Here is a 20,227-nt window from a genome sequence, read left to right on the forward strand (position 1 = left end):
AAGCGGAAGCTTCATTTCCTTTGACAAGAAACACAGAATCTTGTCACTTTTACCATATAAAAATAAAACCGTATCTTAAAGTTGATATATATCAAAACATTCGTCAGGGAACCCGGAAGGCTGAGATTTTTGATGAAAATAGAAGTAAGGTATGTGAATTGGGAAACAAGTGCCCACCTGGAACTTAAACCATTGGGAGAGGCAAATATGTGATTTCCTATACACCAAATTATGTGTTACATTTTTGACCTTTCTCCTCTTCAAACTAGCATGTGCTTTTTAGTGAGGACTTTTCACAGATTGACTTCTTTCAATGGGTAAAAATTTCTTGGACATTCTTTACAAGACTTGGCAATAAAAATAAGGGCTGGCTCAGTCTTGGGCATTTTAACTGAGCAAGAAACACAAGTTATCTCCAGGACTGAAATGTTAGTTTAGTTGTAAACCAGGCATATCGCTATGTATATGTATTTTGAAGAGAAGTAATTTAGAAATTTGCCATAGTGATAACTTTTAAATATCTAATCAATTCTATTCCATGAGTTTTCCCTCAACCTAGAAAATGTTACTAATATCACAGTATACTGGTATAATGGATGTGTTCTGATGGAGCACACTCCGAAAACTTTGACTTCTTGGTCATCTGCTCTTACTTTAAGCCTTACTGCTTTTATAGTATTGAAACAGACCACAAAACCTGTGAAATATTTTTTCATTTATCCTGATTAGAAAAGGAGAAAAATAAGCACTTTATTAATAGTTATTCTAGATTTAAATGTTTTGAAAAATACCACCTTCATAAAAAGATGGATTGACAAAATGCAACTGTGGCACCATTCTGCAATAATAAATTTCAAATATTCGTTTTAGTTGGCATTTCTCCAGTTTCCTAACTTGCTTAAAATTGCCAAAATCCAGTCCCTCATTTCTTGTAATTCTATCTTATTCAACTTAGAAATAGGAAGAACACCCTTTGCTGTTAGGAAATTCAGTGGCATTTTGTACCCATTGTGTTATTGTTTATAGATCATGTAATTTCACTTCTGAAACAGTTTGCAGGCAGTTATTTCAGTAATGTTGTTTATGTGATGTGAAAATGATCACTTTTATAAGGAGGGGAAGTAAAATTAATTTTAACGATTTTTTTAAACAGTATCAGTCACATATAGTTAGAGCATTATATCTCCTAAAGTTTTATATTAGATTCTTCTTCTTAAGCAATCAAATGCAGACCTGTGCATGGCTTGAGATGAGAACTGCTTTGTTATTTCCAAAGACAAGATGAAAGCCGCTTTGACTTATTTGAAAAGTGCAGGAGCTCCCTCTCCTGGCTTTGAGTGCTGTAAGTTGCAAGTCTCTGGGAACCTTTTCAATTCATCACATTAAAAAAAATCTCATTTTGAATACTTATCTGGAGATGTTTTTCTGGTATCTTGAAAATCGCGGTAAAAATTGGTTTTGATGCCCTTTTGGATTCTGCTCTGAGTGCAGTATCCCTGTTTCTGCCACCTGGCTCTGTACCCCCATAGGCAGCAGATGTCCTCTCTTGTTGATGTGGTAATGCTGGGATGGTCATGACAGCAACATTTAATGTACTCTAAAGTTACAAATCCAATATGTCCCTTTATTAAGCCCCACCCGTGCTTTCCACAGCTATTAAGTATAATGTGAGTCCTTGATGGTCACTTTGTACAAAGTTCTGTAAATCACGATAAGTTTAGAAGGAAGTTTAAAAAAAATTAAAAAGCTTTACAGTTGATGTATATATTGTGACTTCTTTCCTCCCTTCCCCTCCCATCCATCTAGAGAGCAGTAGGAGAGAGGAGGCTTCCTCACTGTTTTTTCATTCTCCTTTCACAGCCTCTTCAATGTTGCAAATCCTCAGAGAAATTAGATGGTTTTGTAGATATTTAAATTTGGTAGGGTCTTTTATGCAACATCATTCGCAAGGGTAGGAACCTGACTTGAAAAGGTAGCACTGGAAACACACCTTAGCTATTTAAAAAACCCCAAATCAAGCAAAAACCCCAATTAATTTCTGAATTCTGAAAAACGTGGGTTGATTGAAGTGTGTATTTAACTCATTTCTATCAGTGTTGTACCCTTAAATCATCTATCAAAATAGGAGCCAAGAGTGCCAGATGAGCTCTAGCCCCTGTTCTGTTCCATATTTTAACATCTCAAGGATATTAATGTAAGGAGCACACATTGGTACGCGCTGAAAGAGACCAGTTACTTTGAGGTGATTACAGTTTTTGTACCTGAAGTAGCTTCACTTAGCTGAGCTCAGTTACTTGCTATTTGTCTAATTTTTTTGACTTCTAGGTAGTTTTAGCTTTTCAATTCAGAGGGAAGATTGACCTCTGGTTACACCCTGTCACAGGAGTATAAAGGAGTATATGACATGCATGGGAACAGTGCACAGTCCTATATTAACTTCTTCAGTGCTATTAGGGAATTTTCAATGACAGCTCTAGGAAACATTTTACTGTAGACTAGTTCAGCATTGCATCGTCAAAACGAATGTATTCACAATATTTTATTTTGCAAAGCATTATGTTTTTAAAGTATGTTTAAGCACTTTAATTTAACTACACTTGATGGCATCGGTATGGTTACTGCTTCATTTAGCACCTTTCTCATTTCCCAGTAAACGTCAAGATATGTAAGTTGGAGAGGACCAGTGAATAACAAAAAATGCCAAAGGTTCACTATCAAATTGCTTAACTCTGATTTATACAGTTTCAGGCAAGAAAAAAAAAAGAAAAAAAAAACCCACTTCGGTATTTCTAGCAAATGCCAAAATAGAATCAATGCAGTATTGTTCACCTAGTTAAAATTCCAAAATCCAGGAAATGCAAACATTAAGCTTCCAACAGCAACATTAACTTGGACTCTTTGCATATCCTGTGTTTTCCTGGTATGCACTAAGACTTAAAGCAATGTATTAAGCTGTGAGTTAAACAAGAAAAACAGAAAAAAAAGGTCTTCATGTAGGTAGCACTGCCAAGTTTAGTTCTGTTAGCATTTGTGTTTATTGAACTTTTATAATTTTAAATTATTTTCTTCATAAAGATTGAATATGTTTTTTATGGCCAAATGAAGTGAAATCCGAGAGTTTGTCTTCACTGCAGTGTGAACTTGACATACAGTTTACCCCTTGCCTTAAATCTGACTCTTTATCCAGCAGTAGCTCATATTTGAATTAAGTGGTTTTTAATCTTGGAAATATGACTTGAACCTCAGAGGCACTCTGATTGCTGTGGGACTATTACTTGGGCTATATAGTTTGCAAAACAGAATTAATTCCAGGTGATATCTTTTTTGCTAATTAAATTTGCATGCAACTTAAGTGTGGAGAGTGACTTGTCTCATAGCGTAAATCAAACTTAAAGATGGGCTCTTAACTATATCTCATTTGAATTCTAATGTATAATTTTGGAAGCTATATATACACACTATTGGTTCCAAAATGTTTAGAATATTGCAGTTGCCTATAAGTAACTGAAGACACAGGAAAGTCCTGCTCTGAGGGTAGCTCCATCCTGGAGATAATACAGAGCTGCAGGCAGACAGATCTTCCTATGTGGATGTTCTTGTCTGCAACTGCTAACATGTGTCACACACTTCAGTCTTCTTGCCTGTTTGAACTCAGCTAACCCATGTTCTAGAAGAAAGGGAAGAGCCTTAAAGAAGATATTTGGAGAGTAGTAAAGCAAGGATTTGCTGGTTAAAAATAGATTTGGAAACTGACTCTAGGTTTAGAAAACGATGATGTGAGAGTCATTGACATTTTCACATGTGAACAATGGTGTAAAAGGTCAGTGGGGTGGGAGTAGAAATGGAGACAGGAGAAAGTGAAAACTGTAAGGGAAGTAAAAGGAAAATGTCAGGAGATGGAAAATTATTTTAAAAAATTACAAATACAGGGGTTAAAGGCCAAGATTACTGGGGGTTGTTGGATTCATGACAAGAATAGCGAGTACATAGCAGTGTCATAAGAGAAAAGGTAAAATGGATATAGATGTGAAGAAGGAAGAAACTGCAAGGTGGAATTTGGACAGCAGGGCCTGAGAGGGGGAAGCTTCTCTACTGGAAAGAGGGAAATGGAGAAAAGGAAGAGAATGAAAATAAAAATGGAAGGAAGTATGTGCTGGGTAACAAGTCATACAGTGGCTTTGATGCAATGGTTCTGCCAGAGTTTGCCAAAAAGGGGAAGGAATGCAAGAAGAAGAGCTTTTCAGTGGCAACTGCAAGTTAGATGGAATTGGAGAATTCAAGAATGAAGGATGGTCACAGGGAACTTCCAGAGAAGACAGAAGACTGCAAGAAATGTCTGGTATGCTTGATGTACCAGCAGTGCAAAGGCACTGGAATGTGTCATTGATTGGCCATTCATCTTCACCTTTCTTTTCTTCTATAAACTTAAATCACAGAAAAGTCTGGCTGTCCATGTTTGTAAACTGGTGAAAGTCAAACACATTATTTGTGTTCCTCTGATTAGCTGTCTGTCCATGTGCAGCATTCTATTTTTACTATGCATGTGTACACTTAAGGAATATTTTTTGTTACTTACCACTTAATAAATCAAAATGTTTTTCAGAATTGAGCTAAAGGTGTACTGTCCAGATTGCTCACTGAATTTTAAAACTTCACATTGAAAAAAGCAATCTGAAATGGATTAAAATGAAAATTATTGTAGTGGGGTAGTTTTTGGATAAAAACACATGTAAAGAAAGTGGGGTTTATTCTGATTTTGCCCTCAGAAAAATAAACCCCGTGCTTAATTATTAATTCATCTCTTTTCTTTACCCATCCTCTATAAAAATAATCATCACATTTTGACAGAAGATTATAGATTATGGAAAATTATGCTGAACAAAGGAGAAGTGTTCAGAAGTTAAGTTAGTCTGAAAGAGAAGGAGAGATCAAAAGTTCTGTCATAAAATTTGGAAGCATTGTAAAATATCTGTGCCTTATTTGGTTCTAGAGGTGTTCAAAATTATGAGTTTGAAAAATAACATTTTGACATTGGAGGAGATATTTCTGAGTTTCAAATAATAATTTGAATACTTATGTAACTGTGGGGATGATTTTTGGGTATGGCTGTTTAACAGACCTGAGAATTGACGCATACATCTTTTGTTGGACTGATGTAAATAATGCTGATGATGCTAATATGTGGCTAAACTATTTAAGTTAATTAGATATTTACTAGTTTATTTAGGATCTCCTTAATCCTTGTTTTACTTCGATCACAGTTTTCCCATCCACTTTTGTAAATGTGGGATCAAACTGCATTATGCTACTATTAAAATATGAAATATATTTCTAAAACTGGAGTTGCAGAGCTCCTTGGTGCAAAATGTTTTTAATTCTTAGAGAGTGTGGAGGTTATTGGATGACTCATTGGAGTAAGTTTTGCTGAACTCTCATTTATAGAAAAATTGCCAATTTTTCAGTATTTAGGGGGTCAGTAAGGTTTGTAATTTACTGTAGTTACTTACATTTTTCAAACAGACTGTCAGGAAACCATGCCAGAACAAAACTATTTGTGCAGGTAATTAATGGAGAGGCTGTGGTACCTGCTGACAGCTATTTTCCAAGGAAAGGAATGGTTTGCAGCTAGGGGAAAAGTGTTAAAAGTGTGCCCAAACCAGTAACTTGAACTGAAAGAGCAACCTTTGATCTGAGACATAGTTTAGGTCACATTTTAATGAATAGCTTTATTAAACTAGTATATTAAACTAATATTATTCTGTCAGTTGGTACATTTTATTTGCAGAAAATTGGATCTGTCTAAGGGTATTGGACATCTACAACAGTGATGCTGTTTAAAACTAAACTGGTAGCTTTAGTGTGTTTATTTAAAGGAATGTTTTCATGCATTTAAAATAATGTGTTCAATTCAAACACTGACATTAAAAATCTGAGTCTGGACAGAGCTCACGTAGGAGTTTTTGTGTTAAAGACAGGGAAGGTGCAGGTTGCAAAAAGCCTTGCCTCTTTTAATATTGCTACTTATTGAACGTATTTCACATTTAGCATGGCAGTGTTTTCAGGCTGCAAGGAACTGTCTAAAACTTAAATTGTAATGCATCATAATATAGAAATTAATAACAGTGTTGCCAACTTTTTAATATCTTAATATAGTCTTTATTTTATTTCTGTTTTTTTCTATGTTGTATTGACTCATCGAAAGAATGTATTTCACAGTTGTATTTAGAGAGGGTTTAGATAACCGTGGTATCTAGGTAAATGGTTCTGCTCTGGATGAAGGAATATTATGGGGGAAAACAGTCTGAAAAAGGAAAATTGTGATACCAGTTTCAGTGTTGCTATTGGAGTTGTTTAGGTAAGTGAGATTTTTCCATTGACACAGGATTACTCTTGTCAGGAGGAGAAACCTGTCTATTGCTGAAGTTGTGAAGAAAATTGTATGCTGTGCTCTTTTCCTTCTCCTGCCTGTCTTCTGAGCCCTTTGAACAAACTCAGTCATTCATGGGTGGATCTCTTCCATATATGAGCTTCTGGCACGTTTTTGGAAATGTGTGGTCAGGTAGTGATTGAAGTTGTATTTTAATGATCCAGTGAGGGAAGTGTCTAGTGGGAGCTCATCGTTGAAGAGGAAGAGAATAAAATTATAAAGGTCCAAACATGTAGCCTTAGACACCAGTCAGGAGGGCCACTGACTGGAAATCAGCCTTACTTTGTTCTGGTTGATCAAACTGCTGGAAATAACCACCACAGGCTGATGGGGTAGTAATTTCTACTGTCTTAATGTTTTTCAGTACATGGCTTCTTAAATACTCTCTCTTTTTCTTCCTTGTAGTCAAGGATTTTATAATTTAGATAGTATCTTTTTCTTCCCATCTATAAAAATTTTCCCATAAGTAGAAACCAGAGAGATCTCTCTCCTGATTCACTGACTTCACAGTCAGATTTGAGCCATGGAAGTAGAAGTCACACTACAAGATAAAATTATTTTAGAAGTATTTTTTTCCAAACTGCTGTTTGTTAAAGTTGTAACCACAAATGTATAAATTAAATGTCAAGCAGTTACATATTTTCAGTGGATGCCTTAGAGTGTCTAAATTATTATATACTGTTCTGAAAGTCTTTTCACAAAGTGAGGCTCTTGCTAACATATCTATGGTGTAACCTAAATAAAATGGAGAACACTGATAGAACATTATACAGAAAAATATGCAGAAGCCTTTAATTCTTCTTATGGCTGAAGACTGATATGATGATAAGACCATGAGAAAGTTACTAAAGGCAGCTGTTGGCCTTTTCGATTTGGGACAGTCCAAAATTTTCTATGCTGGTATATTAGTTAATAACATTTGGTAGTTGCCATAGATATTTCTGGGGTTTTTAAGTCGACTTCATACAGAAAGATTTTTGCAGTTGTTCTAATTTTCATTACACACACAGCTGAGTGAGTCAGAAGTAGCTTCTTGCTTCTGCAGCATCTTTGAAGACCAATCACGTTTGTGCATGTCCTCTGTGCAGTAGTTGAAGGTTTTTTGAAGGTTCCTCTTGCCAGCAATGTACTGCCTGTAGGGGTGGCTGAGCAGCTCTGGAAGCCTGTCAGGAGCCAGTGGTGGGTTCCAGTAGCCTGTCGGAGACCGTGTGATTAAGGAGGTGAAACCTTCTTCAGAAGAGTTTAAGAATTCACTAGATCCCATTACATTACAGCTTCCAAAGGATTCGACCACCATTTTCAATTCAGATTTTGTCTACTGAAACAGATTTACTTCTCCCAGTCTAGAAAACCTCCCTTGGCAATTTCCTGTGCTCACTGGGTTTTGGAGTCTTGTATACATGTCTGTAGTCACTCAATTACTTGAGGCCCCATAATGAATACAAGACTGACTGGCTGTCAAATTTCCTGTCTCCGCATGAAATCTCTATCTGGTAGTTTGAATACTATTTGCAGACATTCTGGTTTTGTCCTGGAAATCAAGGTTATAGTCGTCATAATTGTAGCATCCTTTAGAAAAATATGTTGAATGTTTCTTGTGTCAAACAACCTGGGTTTGTGTGTCCCATCCCCAGCCTGCCTACCTCCTGATTTGTAGCATTGCTGTGTTCATACTTTTTATGTTTTTATCTGTCATAAAATTATCAGAAGTCTTCAGACTTTTCAAATGTGAAGAGAAGCAATTTGTAATCAATAAAGTGCCAGAATATTCAGTAACTTGTAAAATACCCTTTCAGAAATAAATATTGTGGAGTTTATTGAGGTTTATGTGGGAAGTCTGAGGTAGAACCAAGACTTCACATATTCTGTCTCCAACTGCACTGTGCTTGCCGTAAGTACAAATTTGAATCAGCTTTTCTACCTCATCTTTTCTCGGAAAATGAACTTGACTGCAATAAAGTGTATGCATGACTGATGGAGTTACTTCAAAAGCAATAGGGGATGCTAGAAAGAAGTAACTAAAGCTGAAATTACATGGAAGGCCGTTCATCTTGGTGCTCTCCAGCTGCCTCCCACCTGCTTGCTTTCTCTGCCCGGCCTCTGCCCGTGGTTACCAGTTTTGTATTGGCAATGTGAGGGATTGGGAACAAAATTTATCCCCTCATCCTTTGCTAAGGGGCCTCTCTTACATGTGGGATATGCAGAAAAATGGTTCCCTTGGAGAGCTGTAATTCTAGAATACTGCAGTTTTGGAAGGTGCTTCTGCCCTACTCCTGGCCTTGTGTAACCAGGGCGTGTGTCACCCTGGTGAGTTATGTCACTGTAATGACATTGGTGGTGAAGGTGACCAGAACTGTCACCTTCACTGCTCACTGACAGAGCTTGATTACCCCGCAGTGTGTGGGAGCTGTTGGAAGACAGCAGAATAGTTTTGTGCTTTTCACAGGCTAGGCTTATTCCCCTCCTCGAATACCTGCCGTTCAACCAGAACGCCTCCAAATAGAGATGTCTTTCGTTATGCCGATAGACACAGGCAGAAACAATGAAAATGGAGCAATTTAAAATTTCATTTTAATCCATTATTTACGCTTTTATTTGAATAGTTAAGAGCAGGAGCAAGGGGCGGCGTGTGGGCAGCGCGGCCGGCAGGGGTCAGGCGGGAGCCGTGAGGGGCCGCGAGGGCCGCGCGGGCGCCGCAGTTTCCACACGGCGGCTGCCAGCAGAACCCGATACGGTGCGATCTATAGAAGCAAGGTACAACTGGAATAATGAAATTTCAAAAATAAGCCCTTTTTAAAGGCTGCTTGTAACAGTCCTGCTGGGTATTGTAAATGCCTCAGGTGCACTTGATACTGCTGTTACGTTCCTGGCCCTGGCTCCTAATTTTTATGGAAAGATGGATTGAACTTCAATTTAGGAATATTCGGTAATCCCTCTCAGGACATACTGTAACAGCTGGTATTTCTGTGTTGCAGCAAATCGATTCCATACAGCAGTCAGCAATGCCTATGGCTGGGCTCCGACAAAAACTTCCAAAGCATTTTCAATAAAGTGAGCCAAAGAAAATAGCATCATCACTGCAAAAATGTAGCTTAATTTGCACGTTAGGAAAAAAAAAAAAAAAAACACCCCATCCCATTCCAACAAAATATTAAGCATTTTACTGGTAAGGATTTCATCAGGTCATTTATTTTTCATTAATATATATTTAGGATCTGGGGGGAATAACTTTATACTGTATATAAGTTTCTTAAATAATGAGCAGCTTGATTTTTTTTGTACTGAATGATTTACTGTGAAATAAAGAAAAATAAAGAAATGGATGGAGTTGAAATACGTCGCATATATGTAGATCAACAAGATTTTCTGCGTTTTGCCGTGAACTCTTTTTAAGGAACCTGAATTTCTGGTTAATAGCAATGTGCTTATAACGAGAATGCCTTGCTTGGTTTGTTTTATATTTTTTTTCTGTTTTTTCCCCGTTCTTTTTAATAGATGAAAGTAGTTTAGGGTGCATGTAAATCAGAGATGTTTCATTACTAATCAATAATTTTGTTTTAACCAGTTTCTTACACGTGTTAAAGTAAAAATGCCTCCATCCTTCATACGGCTGCCGTGGTGTGCTCACGCTGGGGACTGTCGCTGAGTTGGGACAGGACTCCTCCTTTATGTGTTAAACAGAAAACAAGCAGAATTAATGTAAAGTGAATATGTTCCTTCTTAATTGGTACAATGTGTCCTTGGCTATGATGTCTTTTTTTTTTTTCCTTTTTTAAGCTGCACCCTGGCTAGCTTTGCATATAGATGTTTTACAGTTCTTGTCACCATAAGATGAGCTTTCACTCTGGAATACCTAATTTCCTTATCCGTGCTTTAAGTTAATGGACTTCTGTGCTGATTTGATGAACGTCAAAATATTTTTTTAAGCTGATTTTTTTTACTAAAGACTTCTTTTCTTCATAAACTTTTATAACAAAGAAAAAATAAAAAATCCTAAGCCCCTAATCAGTCTTAATAGATAAGCTCTTAGGTTTTTATTTGGTTCTTTTCATCATAGAAGTTGTCCAGGGAGGTAAATTCTTCTGTATTTGCCTTCTTAATCAAACCACCCAGATTCACTGGGTAAATGCCTAGGGGACATAAAAAAACCCCGTACTTAAAAAAAGCTGCCAGACTATTTAAACTATAGACTTATGCCTGGGGACAATTTAACAACTAATTTATATCTAATAATAGCTTTAAAACTTATTAAACAAAATCTTGTGGATGGCCTTTAGTATGCTGCAATATTTTTAGCCATGTGGAGATTTTTTCAGTGAAAAACAAAATTTTGAACAGCATACACTGTTTACAGCACCTGTATATCACTCTTCCACAAGACTGTTGCCAAGTTAAAATGGGTCCAAAATATGCACTTTAAGAGCCAACATGACTTCAAAAGTCATTCTGATTAATATGAATGTGTTTTAAAAAAACAGCAAAAAACAAACCAGCAATAGCAGTGGCAAAACGCTCTTCTATTTGTTTATTTTCTTTTGCTAAAGCAGAACTATGCTGCTTTCTTCCTTCAAAGATCCTTTTTGTTTACTGAAATCTGGGAAAAAATCCTTATTTTTTGATAGCTTCTATTTCTCCTCTCTCTTCCTTCTCCCTCCAAACACATCAGTCCCTGCCCCGCTCTGAGTAGACATTTGCTATCTTAACCTGGAATTTCTTTTCCTAGGTTTGTGTTCCAGTTTCATATTTTAACATACTTGATACAAATCCGTTCACTTATATTTGAAATTAATTTTAATTTTTGGTACGTGAACTTTATTTTTTCTCAGAAAGTGGTTAAAAGAAAGACAGAAAAATATACTATCAGTAGACCTGTACAATTATTACAAAATATGTGTTAGAAAAACACTGACTTTGTCATAATGAATCACAGAAAAATTCCTTACATGGTAATGGCTCCATCAACTCCACGAATCAAACTGCTGTTTACCTTAGAAAAGTGTATGCTCCAGTCCTACTTTTTACAACTTCAGTTAAAATTTAGATTATATTTCCGGATTACAAATAAAAATCTTGAATGACCTGAAAACAATTAAAAGGAGGTTAAATAGAAACACTGAATAAATTACTGTGCTAGTAAGAAATTTTGTTTTCCTGAGAAAAGTAGTAGCAAAATTTGAATGACTCAATTATTCACAGTTTTAATAAAATACCTCTAGACATTATTTCCAAAGTGCCTGACGTGCTGGAATTAAAGAGTATAATTTACACTAGAGAAATATGTTAAATTATCCTTAATGCAGAATAGGGTTATAGGCTAGACTGAAGAGAACAAAATTTGTTTCACCTGGAGGAAGCAAAAATCTGAACAGTCATAAATAAATGCCTAGCACTTGGTTTTGAGAATCTTAAATAAAAGCTAATTTCATGCAAATTATTGGATTTGGTTAGCTGCAGTAATATAAAGTTTAACAATGTTCTTAATTGTAGAATTCTATTTCTGTTCTTTCTAGGAGAAGCTGGGAGATAACATAAATCTTTGTAGACAACTTGGCTGCAAGCAGTTAAACTGAAATAAACTTCTGCCTTCTGGCTGCAGTGCTGCTCTGAGGTTTCTGCGTGACGCTCTGCAGACTAAATCATGCCAGCGTTATCAACTGGATCTGGAAGTGACACAGGTACACAGGCCAAGGAGGGGCCGTGTTTCCTCCACATCTTATTTGTTAAGTCTATGTTTCAAGTAAGATAATTAATTATAGTCTCACCAGATTTTTAATTTAAGACTTAAAACATAACCTTTTCTCCCTGAAGTTAATTTAGATACATGAAACACTGCAGATAAAATATATTAATTTCGAAAAGTCCTACCACCACCTTCTTCTCTTCTATCCCCAACCTCCTAAAAAGAACAGCTCCAAACATATATTATAGATGGATCTGAAGAATTTGGATTCACCTCTGAGCACGGTTCCTACAATGTTAACTTGAAAAAGGAGGAGGAGGGAAAGAGGAAAAAAAGATGATGATATCATGCATGCCTTAATATTTGCAGCAGTCTAGACTATCCCCTCTGTGAGTTACAGTTATCAGTGGAGTTATTTCTGAACACAGACTGTTCAGTTTTGACAACTCTATAACAAATTAGGAGAAGAAAAATACTGTCTCAAGTTCTGTTCCTTCACTTGCCTTCCACATCAGAGCCCAGTTCCTGTCACTGACTGCTGACAGTGGGATTGCAGATAGCTGCATAGCTTTCCGTAGTTTTCACCTTCTTTGTGGCAATATTTGGTTATATTCAAAGGTTAAATTTCATCATCTTGTTATACTGACATTCTCCCTCTCTGACAACATTTTTATCCCTTTGTTAGGGATAACTTTTAGTATTTTTGCTTGAGAGTGTTTGTTAAAAAAGGGTGATCCAGCTGACGTTACAATATAATACAAAGATCGTGCTTTCCACCCCTGTGCCACATAGTTTTATGCACAAGAAGTAACAGCAGGATTTGGAAAGTTAGGAGGGAGATTTCAAGTCAGGAATCCAAAAATACGTGCTTAAGTATATATATATAAGGAACGGCATTCGATTCTTATTTTTAGTATACTGTACAGGGCAGTGATTTTGTTTTCCCCACACATAAAATTTATCCTAGATGACAATATTAATCTTTACAATTAGGGTGTGCATGTGTTTATTTGTTACCATGGGGAAGGAGAGTTGTTTGGTTTTATATGCTTTTTGTCTCCCTATTCCTGTGTTTAAGGGATTTGACTATGACTTTGCCAAACCCTATCTCTGCATACACTTATTTTCTCTCCCTCTCCTCATATAAATAAGTGAGTTGAAGTTATTCAGTATGCTAAAGCTGAATTTTGGAAGATGTGTCAGGGTCTACTCTGGGCTAATTTCCTATGCTACACCTTTGCTTTCTTTATCATGCACCCTTTTGTGTCCTTTCAAGACCTGCCTTAATTTTTAGAAAATTATTACTTGTTTGTTTTTAAAGGTAGTTAATTTGCCCAAAAGTAATAGTCGTGGACATACTTTCTGAATAAAGAAAGGGAAGACCTTCAAAAAGTAGATGATAATACTAATTTTGAAATATTGTATGTTAGAATGCCTTTAAGTATGTTTTAATATGCTATTTAATTAATATGATGATGCAAACATGCCTTTAATAATGAAGATCTGTGTTCAAACTCAAGTGTCTCCATTGTCCCGTGAAATTTATAGTAAAACATGATACGTGCCATTAATATCTGTCTGTTAAATAATAGTGCTTGTTAGGTCGTTTTTTTTTCTGCTTCAAGTTATAAGTGGTTTCTCTAAATAAAGATTTGCATTTGGAGTGAAAAGAGAATTGTTTTTTTTCTTCCACTTTCTTGACAATACTTCCTGATGGGGCTGATATGCACTGAGATATTTTTGGGATTGTTACATCAAACTGTGCTTTTTACCCTGGCTATGATACTGGTGGTTTCTAACTGGAGTCCTGTTTTTCTGCTATTATTCTCACTCGTAGATTAAAAAACAGCGATGTGCATAAATTTTTTCCTACCTCTGTTCTTCCTCTCATCCTGCCTGCACAGACTGGTATTGTGACATGTGACGAGTTGAAACTGCTCGGTCTGGGGCACTGAGGACTTGGCAAATCACTCGGTGGGGCCTTTAGGATAGGGACATAATCCTGTTCAGTCTGTTTGCTAAAACTCTCTTTTGTAAATACAATCAGTCAAAATGCACCCTAACCTATTTTTGAGTCTGTTAGATACTGGGAGAAATAAAAGTAAACCTGGATTTAAAAGCAAATGCAAGAATTCCGTGAGGACTTGTAAATAGAAATGCATCATCTGTGAATATTGAAAGTTGCCATGTCACAGACTGCTGGACATTCAGTTACCAGTATGGGAGCATTATTCATTTACATTTTTTTTTTTAATACAGTCTGAAGTATCAGATCACTGACAAAAGTAGGATAGTGTTCATGATGGGCTGTATTTGATGAGACTAAATGTTTACCTGACTGTGTTAATTTTATCTTGCTTTTACTTTATCAACAGCTTTTATTAGAAGTGGCACCAGGTACTTGCAGCTGCTTTCTTCATATAGCTGCTTTTGTCCTTCCATGTTTTAACCTGTATCTTCTTCTGAACACAAGCCATGCTTCTTCAAATCTATTTTGAGGGGCATTTACCAGGCTTTAAGCTATGATAAAACAAAATCATGGCTACATTATTTTCAATATTTTTTAAAAAATACTTGTTATAATTTATTCAGATTAATACAGTGACTTTCAATTTAATCTTATACCTTACCAGATTGATCTGGCTTCACTAATCTAAAGACAGAGGACAAAGTGTTACATGCAGATGCTTCTTTCTCTTTCACTCTCCATTAGCCATATAGAAAATCTATTTTTATATAATAACAATTGAAAAGCTGCTCATTGTGTATAACATCTGTGTGACCCTTAAGGTTTATGGTCCTGTCAGTGTCAAGTCAAAGTTATCTTAAAGCAACCAGCATGAATGGAAGGCTGAGCTTTTGCCTCAGGCTGGGTCAGAAGCTTTCAGCAGTTCCTGTGTTACTGAAGTCTGCTTGCCCTCTGTGTGCAAGCCATCAAACAGATTTTTTTGAAGACTGAGCAAGGAGACTTGCATTTTTGCAGGTAAAGCAAATCTGGGAGATCTGACATTCACTTATCTGGTATATTTAGGAAGGCGTAAAATTGCAGTTCTGGCTTCACAGTAGTAGATGGCAGCTTTGTCGCTGACTTTGGTGGAGCCAAGATGACATCATTATGCTTTAAGTGTTGTTCTAATGTGAAAAACATCGTAAACTTGTTGCAGATTTCTTTCCTCCCAACGCTGTATAAAGCTTGCTCAATTGACAAGCTTAAAAACGCTTTTCTGTTCTCAAAAGCCAGTGTATGATGAATGTGCAAAGCAGACTTCATGTTTTTGTTTCATGTGTTGGCAGCAGGAAAATCACATTTATGGGCCAAATTTGGGCACCAAGTAAAAATGTGTGTGATTGCTTATATACAGTGAAAGGCAGAAGCAGTTCTTGGATTTGAATATTGTAAATTAGAGAAAATGTGCAAGGGCTTATGTTTGTTTCTCCTTGAGAGCATAAAGGAGCAAGCATCCTGCCAGATAGTTTTTTCAGTGTTACAAGACTGCAAAACTGAATACATGTTCGGTTTTTAATAAAAAGAACCTCCACATTTGTTACTAACCAAATTTTAAGTTCACATGGCCTTCAAAATATTCCAGGTTTTTGTATTTTCATCTCTGTTTTGTAATAACACCAAATTGATACATGAAATCTGTTCTCAATGTTAGGTATTTTTCCAAAATGCATTTATAGTAGTGTATTCTGTGTTTCTGTTGAATTAATCTCGACCTCTGAAGTTGCATTCTGTTGATGTGGATATGCTGATTGCTGGCAAAAATATTTTGCTAGGAGAGTTCATATGGATTGACTTCCCAGTGGTCAAAGACCAGTGCAAGCAATGGGAAGTTCAAAGAAAATTTTGCAGTCAACTGAACAAAAAAAGAAGCTGGTTTATTTTTACTGTTTTCATATAGATGTCTTCTCTTTATTTACTGCTATAGTAATGCATTTTGATCAGCTTGTCAGTTTCAACATGATGTTTTCTAAGAGGATTTGATCATAAAAAGGATTAAAAGACGGAGGAAAAAGAGTAATAATATGAAGAAAAAGCTGAGTAGTTGACTAAGCTGAAAGGGGGGCATCAGAAACATCTATAGTGGAAGAAGGACAAATAATTCTGAAGTGCTAAAATTTTAATTTTAGCCTTTTAACCCAGTTTTAATTATTTGGAGGGAGATAGAAATCAGAGAGTTCTATTTTTACAGCCTGTTTAAAGAACGCAGCAACATAAAATGGTGGCCAAAGATCTGGCTACCTCATTGTTACAAGATGAAGAGAAAGGAAATTTAGGAGAGCAATGAAGGAAAGTTTTTGGGAGTTGTTCTTCCGTTGGAGGCTGCCAGGGCAAAGGCTTGCAGGGTCATCGGTTCCTGCTCCAAACTGCCTTTGCTTCCCCACTGACGTCCTGTGGTGGAAACAGAGCAGAGGGAAAGCCTTCACTCGCCTGCTTTACACTCTGGGCTACAACTTTAGATATAGGTGAGCTGTAGCAAGTGTGGTGTGTAAATGCTTTGGCTGCATCACAATTTCAAAGCTACTTTAATTCCTCAGCACGTTGAAATGCATAGGTATGGCCAGATATTAATGAAAATGGATATGACAGCTGAGGCAAAATTTATACGGAATTAATAAATAGAGCCAATATTTTATCCTTGCATTCTTGATTTCTCCCATCTCCATCTGCCAGAGGCATTAAATAGCTTTAAGGATAACATTAATTTGGAGGATTTAGGAAAGTATGAGATGTATGGCTAACTTTAATTGCAGTCTGGTTTAATTTTTAAAAATACAATTTGCTGGTGTTGGAAAGGCTATTTATTTTGGTATCAACATATTTATGGTGACTTTGAAAATTCATTCAAAGTGAAATGAAATTTCTCTAAACTGTTCTGTTTTGTGTTAATGTTTTATATTATGCTAGACTGATTCAGTAGTGTGGAATCAGAAAATGTGTGTTAGTATATTTAATGATGGTAAACTCTTTAAAACTGTTACAGTTTTTGGACACACTTAAATTCAAATGGTCTGGCAGCTGAAACAATTTTGCCCCCCCCTTTTATTTTTTTGGTGAACAGTGTGTAGTTTTGTAGTAAATTTGAAAGCACAATAGCCTGTACTGTTTGTAAGCAGAGGCTGTGTTTTATGTGGCTCTGTTTGATGGACCAAAAGCTGTACACAAGTTACACAAGTGGTTGACAGTTCTAGTGATGCCCAGTGTCCTTTCCTGAGAGCAGACTGCCATGCTGTCCCCCTCAAGTGTAGCTATGCCAGCATCCAGGTTAGCCAGCAGAGCCTGCTGCTGGCTCTGCACAAGTACTGTGCATTTAGTGTCAGATGGATGGTACTGTGGCTTCTCAGCCCAATATCACATCAAATCCTGGCTGATTTAAAAGAACTAAACCTCTTAATTGAAAGGCAGTTTATTGCTACTAAGATGTAATGAGAAACTTCCCTGCTAGCTGTTAGTTGCCTGTTATGAAATACAGGGGTTCAAAATTGATATTTTTTAAAATAACACATTGGTTTAGAAAAAAAAAAACACGAATACCTCAAAGCAACATACTGGTATTACAGATAAATGATGAAATAATTTAATTATTTCAAATAATTTACTTTCCTAAACTTACTTTCAAAATAAGGTGATGGTGTAGAATCATGGAATGATTTGGGATGAAGGGGCCGTTAAAGGTCATCTAACTTTAAACCCTCTGCTGTGAGCAGGGACACTTTTCACTAGACCAGGTTGCTCAGAGCCCCGTCCAACCTGGCCTTGAAAGCTGCCAGGGATGGGATAGCCCCATCTTCTGGGAACAGCCTGTTCCAGTGCCTCACCAATCTCACCACAAAGAATTTCTTCCATACACTAGCCTAAATTTCCCCTTTCCATTTGAACCATTACTCCTTCTCCTATCAGTATAGCTCCTGACAAAGAGCTCCTCTCCACCCTTCCTTGTAGGCCCCCTTGAGATATTGGAAGTTTGCTGGAGGTCTCTATGCACACTCCTCCAGGCTGAACAGCCCAACTTTCTCAGTCTGTCAGTATACTTGACTCTTTAAATTTGTGTATATTCCTATATTCTTCTATAAACTTTTATATCAAGTGTATGTGGCTGCATGTATATTACTGGTTGTGTAATGGTGTAACTTGTTTTGAGTATTAAATCCTAAACTAGGTCCTACAATGAATCACAACACTGAAATAATATACTGACTTGATTTCAGGCATCAGTACTGCCTAGGAATGTAGGACTTTTTCTTCTATTCTCATGACAGATACATCCTGTATGAGATACATGATTAGCATGTATCTTGACCATGAGAAGTTGAGATACGTGGTAATCAAACAGTGTTTCCATTATTCTTAGACCCAACTGGTTTGAAAATAGTGTTGATTTCTGTTGTTAGAAGTCTTTATTCAGGCTCTTAATGAGATATTGTGTCTTAATTTTGCAGATGTAAAATGCTGTGTTTAGTAGGCCTTGCTGCCCCTCCCCAGTGCCAAGTCTCTTATAACCTTGTAGACTGTGACTAAAGGGTTAAAACATGGCCAGTGTGCCCAGTGCCTTCCTAGTGCTGGAATTAGTTCTTTCCATACTGCCTGCCAGGTGCTTTCTATTGCCTGCTCTAGGGCTGATGAAGATCTAGATAGAAATACTAAAGACTTGCCAAGCTGATGTCTATGGAAAGGACCAATCAATTAGTCAAGGTTATTCAAGGTGCCATAATATGCAGGTTTCATTGGAGGAGACAGGGTTTTGGTTTTTTGGGTTTTTTTTTTTTAAATATCAAATTTTTGTAAGAGTTTTCCACAAGCTGCTTGTTAATTTGTCCTCCATGGGTCACTTTAAAACAGTTTTATGTACGTGTTATTCTTGCATATAATAGGTGGACTTTTGAATACTCATAAAAGTACATTTTATGAACTTTGAATATATCCATGTTGACACAGTGTCTAGTAACTACATTTTTGAGGGGGTTTGATTTTGATGAGCCATACAAGCAGGAACTTTGCAGCAAGTCTTGCCCTGTATGGATGCAAACAGAGATCAACTCTTTAACTCACATCAGAACGTTAACGGTATGTGGTATGTTAAATCTGAAATACACATGTTGAAACAAATCCTAAAAGACCAATAATTGTTTCAAACAACTGCGTATTCTGTAGCTCCAGGAGCCAAGTTCCAAAACTAAAGACTTTTCCATTTTTAAGGAAATAATATTTTTAAAGGTGATGGGTTTAAATGATTACTCATTCAACATTTTCTGTCATAACGTTGTTTTAAGGTGGGCTAACAAATTTACTGTAGCTTGGAGGAATAAAAATTAGGTATGACTTTGAAGTTAAAGTGCTATTGCCCTTATGAATGTGCAGTCTTGTTCTTTGAGGGCACTTACAGAAAAACTGGTTTTTTTATTAGAAGAAAATATACAACATTGGTATTTCTATTGCTCTGCCATCTGTAAGGATTTCATCATTTTACTTTTTTTTGTGAAATAGCAAATAAATCAAAACAGATAATTTTCCCAAGATGCCGGTCACTTGCCTGTCATGATTATGTAGATATTCAGTGTTCTGTACTTTGAAAATTAATCTTTTTTTGTAGAACACTTAACTTCAAAATTTAAAAAAGATGCTTACTGGAATGAGTTAATCCATCTGGCTCTGCAGAGAAAAATTTACTCTTTAACTTTTTGTAGTGTCAGCAAGCCCATATATTCAGTGGAATTACTTAAGAGAACATAAAACAAGAATTATTTGTAGCACATAAATTTGAGCACATAGTGGTCTTTTTACAGCTGGAGTCTGATAGGACAGTGCAGTGTGTCCATCCTAATAGCAGACATATAGCATGTATTTTTATTTGAACCTGTGTGTAAATACTAATCTCAAATTTCAGAATGAAATAATTTTCAGTATGTGGTGTTAGTGACTGATTTTGTTATTCAGCAGCAAGGATGTCAGAATGAGTGCTTCTACTGCAATGCTGTTTGCTTGTGTGTAAGGCAAATGTCTGAGCCTTCGTAGAACTGTAAAGTGCAGTTCAAATGTGAAAAAATGTTAGCTTGTTGTAAATGGCAGCAAATGGTGCTGATTATTTTACCTTTGACAAAGTGGAAAATTTAAAAGT

At 36.4% G+C, this 20,227-nt stretch overlaps 1 protein-coding gene across 4 annotated transcripts in view; it reads left to right on the forward strand.

Annotated features, from left to right (window-relative positions):
* The window catches only part of MPP7 (MAGUK p55 scaffold protein 7), a 148,500-nt gene that overhangs the window by 28,944 nt on the left and 99,329 nt on the right, over positions 1-20,227 (forward strand). For all 4 annotated transcript variants that reach the window (XM_088160108.1, XM_088160121.1, XM_088160116.1 and 1 more), the window contains one exon: positions 11,938-12,102. In XM_088160108.1, the coding sequence (XP_088016234.1) occupies positions 12,066-12,102 (37 nt within the window). In that variant the 5' untranslated portion in view covers positions 11,938-12,065. The remainder of the gene's footprint in view (positions 1-11,937; positions 12,103-20,227) is intronic.

The sequence above is a fragment of the Sturnus vulgaris genome, chromosome 1, assembly GCF_052056855.1.
Source record: "Sturnus vulgaris isolate bStuVul1 chromosome 1, bStuVul1.hap1, whole genome shotgun sequence".
NCBI classification, from domain to species: domain Eukaryota; kingdom Metazoa; phylum Chordata; class Aves; order Passeriformes; family Sturnidae; genus Sturnus; species Sturnus vulgaris.